We start from the raw sequence: 5,128 nt of genomic DNA on the forward strand, positions 1-5,128 counted from the left end.
TCTCCATTTTCTTCCATGAAAGGGTCGTCTATGTTTTCCTCTCCACAAAAGTTTGGATCATTCAACATATACCCCATTTTTGTAGTGCTAAAATGGGTTTTCCCTTTTTTCCTTCACCTTCTTCTCTATAACTCTAACAACTCAAAAATGAAAAAGAAATGGAAAAAATGAAACAGAAATCATTCTAATACTGCACCGACTACAATCGGAAGTCTGGGTAATATTTTGGCTTCCGATTAAAATCGGAGGATAAAAATGTTATCATATCCTCAGAATATATAAGGGTAATTTTGCCATTACGAATTACGCGAGATAAGGGCTGGCTACATTTTCCCTTTGGATGACCTTTTTTGTTTTATTGTTGGTCCCTAAATCCTTTTGAGTGTCCCCTAAAAACGCGAGGATATATTTGTCTACTCTAAAGATATTTCATGATTATTCCTTATTAGATCTAGATCAAGATCAAGTTCTCAGTCGAAGAAATCGAAATAGGGAGATTGTTTCTGTAAAACAATAAATGGATTTGAAAACCAAAACAAGAACTCGTGATGGAGTAATGGAGAAAGAGATTTCGATTTCTACATCTTCTTCGTCTGGTAAATTAAAGAAATCAGATTCTGGTGACAAGGAAGAGACGATGAATTTCTGTAAGAAACCAAAGATTAATCAAGGGTTCTTACAATCTGCTGAAAAGAGGAGAAACTCCGGGGATGGACAGAATAGACCTAGTAAAGTTAGGAAAGTGAATTCTGTTGAATCCAGTGAAGAACGGAAGAGGAATATTGGGTTCGGATCTTCAGAAGATGGAAAAATCATGGCCAAGGATGTTGCTGCTGGTAAGAGAAAAAGGAGTAGTCGGAGCTTAATGTGCCACCAGTGTCAACGGAATGACAAAGGAAGTGTGGTGTTTTGCTCCCAGCCGCAGTGCAACAAACGTTTCTGCTATATATGCCTTTCAAAGTGGTACCCAAATAAAACCAAAGAAGAAATTGAGAAGAGATGTCCTGTCTGTTGCTGCAACTGCAACTGCAAAGCATGCTTACGGGAACACATAAAGGTTGCAGAACCTAAAAAGACAGACCCTCATGTCAGGCTGGAGCGGCTGATGTACTTGGTTCAAAGAGTATTACCTCTCCTCAAGCAAATTCACATGGAGCAGAACTATGAAATAGAGATGGAAGCTAAGATACAAGGAGTTGAAGAGCGCGAAATTAAGGTAATAAGGTGTGAATCTGGTGGCGATGAGCGGCAATACTGTGACAATTGCAATACTTCAATTGTTGATTTCCACAGGAGTTGCCAGAACCCTGAGTGTTTTTATGATCTATGTCTCACATGTTGTCGGGAATTGAGGGATGGTTGTCAGCCTGGAGGTGGAGAAGCGGAATCTTCTCACAGAAATTTTGTTGCAAGGGCGGAAGGCACAGATGTGAAAACTGAAAGGAAGGCACCTAAACCTAAGAAAAGCTCAGGTTCAGAGAGTGAAGTAGCATTTGAAGCAGAAGTTTGTGAAACGGCAGAGTCTTCTGAGTTTCCCGAATGGAAAGCTAATGCTGATGGTAGCATTCCATGCCCTCCAAAAGAACGCGGTGGTTGTGGGTTTGAGAAACTTGCATTGAGACGCAACTTTAAAAACAATTGGGTGGGCAAAATGCTTGCCGATGCTGAGAAGCTTACCAGCAAAGATCACCTCCCAGACAGTGATTCCTTCACAGGGTGTTCTTTGTGCAGTGGCGCAGAAAATGACGGAACTGTAGTTAGGCAAGCAGCTTATAGAAAGGGTGGTCATGACAACTATGTGTATTGCCCTGATGCTGTTCAATTAAGAGATGACGAAACTGAGCATTTCCAAACACATTGGATGAAGGGTGAACCTATCATCGTCAGAAATGTTCTTGAAAAAACCTCTGGTCTTAGTTGGGAACCAATGGTGATGTGGAGGGCTTTCAGAGAGACTGGCGCTGTAAGAAAGCTGAAAGAGGAGACAAAATGTGTGAAGGCCATTGATTGCTTAGATTGGTGTGAAGTTGAAATCAACATTCACCAGTTCTTTGCAGGCTACTTAGAAGGGCGTATGCATAGAAATCGGTGGCCTGAGATGTTGAAGCTGAAGGATTGGCCTTCGTCAACTGCATTTGAAGATCGTTTGCCAAGGCATGAAGCTGAATTTATCTCAGCGCTCCCATATAGTGATTATACTCACCCGACATATGGCCTATTAAATCTTGCAACAAAGCTTCCTGAGAGCTGCTTGAAGCCAGACTTGGGACCAAAAACGTACATAGCGTACGGTTTTCCAGAAGAGCTCGGTAGAGGTGATTCAGTTACAAAGCTGCACTGTGATATGTCGGATGCGGTAAATGTGATTACTCATACTACGGAAGTGAAGATCGCTCCATCGCAACTTAAAAGCATAACTAAATTGAAGAAAGTACATGAAGTTGAAGATTTTCGTGATTTTGGTGTCAGTGAAACTGGAACCTTGGGTAAGTCTGCTGAAGGAAAACCACCTTGCAGGCCTGAAGCTGAAGCTGAAGCCACGCGTGCTGCACCTATGGTAAATCCATGTGCTGACGACTCTCTTCAAGGTAATGACACTTCAGATATCGGTAGGGGAGGTGCTGTTTGGGACATCTTTCGCAGGCAGGATGTGCCTAAGTTAACTGAGTACTTGCACAAACACTCCAAGGAATTTCGCCATATCAATAATCTTCATGTTGGTTCGGTCAATCATCCTATTCATGACCAGACCTTCTACTTGAATGAGCAGCATAAGAAACAGTTGAAGGAGGAGTATAACGTTGAGCCCTGGACATTTGATCAGTACCTTGGTGAGGCTGTTTTCATTCCAGCAGGTTGTCCTCATCAGGTGCGAAATAGACAGTCGTGCATCAAAGTAGCAATGGACTTTGTATCCCCTGATAATGTCCAAGAATGCATTCGGTTGACTGAGGAGTTTCGTTTGCTCCCAAAAGGGCACAGGGCAAAGGAAGATAAACTGGAGGTGAAAAAGATGGCATTGTATGCTGTAAGTGCAGCCGTAAGGGATGCTAAAAGTCTTTTTTCGAAACTCAACTGATCTTGTAGTCGATGATTAAATTCCTCTTTGAATGAAGTTGTTCTGTATCCATTTTGCATCTTTGTCAAAAGAGAGCTGCTTTAGTTCCCTTGTCCATTTTGCATCTTTGTCAACCGCACGGAAACTTTCTACAAAACAAATGCAAATATCCAACTTCTTCTGTGGTTTGCAATCATGAAAGCTGATGTCCTCGAAAATTCTTTTCGAAAACATGTAGACGAGATGTATTGGTAAACAACTGCACGAAACGCTCATAATCGAATTCTCCGTTCAACAGTTCCATCCTTTTTAAAGTTTTTATGTCATAACCAGGAATATCATCATCAGGCTCAGTTAGACATTCAGTATATGGTCAAGATTGGAGAAACAAACATTTTCATCACTTGGACTTGCTTCCATTCTCCATTTCATCATTTCTGGCTAGAGCTGCACATACTCCGGTACAGACCGGTTCTCTTATGGAACCGGTGTCTGTACTTGGTGTTGGCCGGTACCTGTACTTGTACCTGGTGTTGTACCTGTACCTCCGGTACCGGTCCGGTACAAGACCGGTACCGGGTGTTTTACCCGGAAAACGTTACAAATTAATACCAAGTTATACAACATTTTCATACGATCAATGTATCCAAAATAAGTTCAGGTTGCATACATACTTAAGTTCAACATTTCCATAACTTCAAAACAACAATCCAAAATAAGTTCAATTTGCTAAAAAGTAAAAAACAACATTTCCACAACCATAAGTCCGTCTACGGCAAGGCGACAAGAAATGAAATGTGATCATTGCAAGCGAAAATGGATGGCTGCAAAGCATGCACTTGCAATTTGCAATCCTAGCCTGCATTCATTTCCATACATTACATAGTAGCAATGAGAATTTGATATAAAAATGAATCTAAATTATGTTTCAACAAGGACAACAAGATAAAGAAAGTTACCAACCTTCCATTTCTTAGCAAGGAGCCAATAGTATGCATGGAGATCATGTTTCTAGCCTTTTAGCCAATAATTATGTTTCAGTGAGGGACAATAATATGCATGGAGATCATGTTTCTAGCCTTTTAGCCGGTTATCACTATGCACCCTCACCAAAACTCGATTCAATCTCCTATTCCAACAACAGAATGACAGAAATAATCTAGCAGATCCCAATTTCAAGCATGCATTCATCAATTTCCACACCGGATTAATGAATTGGTAAGTAAGTAAATTAACAAGTAAGTAAATTTGCACAAGAAACAGTAGTCAGTAAAGAGTGTAAGCTAATAAATGGAAATCCGTGACATTTAAAAGTTGGAAAAAGCTAGCATTTCCAAAAAACTGCAGAAATTGTTAAGGCCAAACTGATCATGCTCTTTAAAGCTTAAGCATCTACCTCACCATAAAAACTGCAGAAATTTGTTATTGTAAGTATGTTTCAAGAAGAAGAGAAACTTAGTGTGTCCCTTGTAGAAACCCATCATATATGTACTTTCTAAATTACATCAAATTGCAGAAATTGCTGATCCTTCATTTATGAGAGTAAAATGAAATCCTATTGTAAAGCCAAGGAATAGCTAAACTGCATTGTGATCCATATCAATATGCACTGAACTCTTATTGCTTGTTTCTTTATATAAGAGTTGAGTAAAAATTGAGCTTACCACAAGCCATTGTGCAGTACTTGAGAACCCCAAAAATCTAATTCTTCCTTCTTCTCTGCTTTGGCCTTTGGACTAATCTTCTCAATATCTGAAGAAAAAAAAATACAAACGAACTTAGAACATAAAACTGAAATTAGAAAAGGAATTCTACTGAGACACAATCAGACAAACCAAAACAAAATAAAAGGAAAAAATAAACCCTAAAAAAATCAATACAACCAGATGTACAGTAACCCTAAAAAATCAATACAATCAAAACTCGGATCATAAAACTGAAATTAGAACCATACCCATGATTTGAACTTCATAAAATCAAAAAGTTTGCTAGAGATTATGTCAAAAAAATCAATATTCTAGGGTTCAATACGAAATCAATGTACAATCAAACGATTCAAAGTTTCAAAGC

At 39.4% G+C, this 5,128-nt stretch overlaps 1 protein-coding gene across 1 annotated transcript; it reads left to right on the plus strand.

Annotated features, from left to right (window-relative positions):
- Window positions 1–450: 450 nt before the first annotated feature.
- On the plus strand, window positions 451–3,175 carry LOC113282767 (lysine-specific demethylase JMJ25-like). Its single transcript, XM_026531837.1, has one exon. The coding sequence runs from the start codon at window positions 518–520 to the stop codon at window positions 3,077–3,079; it is 2,562 nt and encodes an 853-aa protein (XP_026387622.1). The 5' UTR covers window positions 451–517; the 3' UTR covers window positions 3,080–3,175.
- Window positions 3,176–5,128: the final 1,953 nt, after the last annotated feature.

This window comes from Papaver somniferum, chromosome 5, assembly GCF_003573695.1.
Source record: "Papaver somniferum cultivar HN1 chromosome 5, ASM357369v1, whole genome shotgun sequence".
Classification (NCBI taxonomy): domain Eukaryota; kingdom Viridiplantae; phylum Streptophyta; class Magnoliopsida; order Ranunculales; family Papaveraceae; genus Papaver; species Papaver somniferum.

What these genes read in the sequence shown, in the direction of transcription:
- LOC113282767 (XM_026531837.1), top strand. Translation starts at nt 518, where the DNA reads ATGGATTTGAAAACCAAAACAAGAACTCGTGATGGAGTAATGGAGAAA.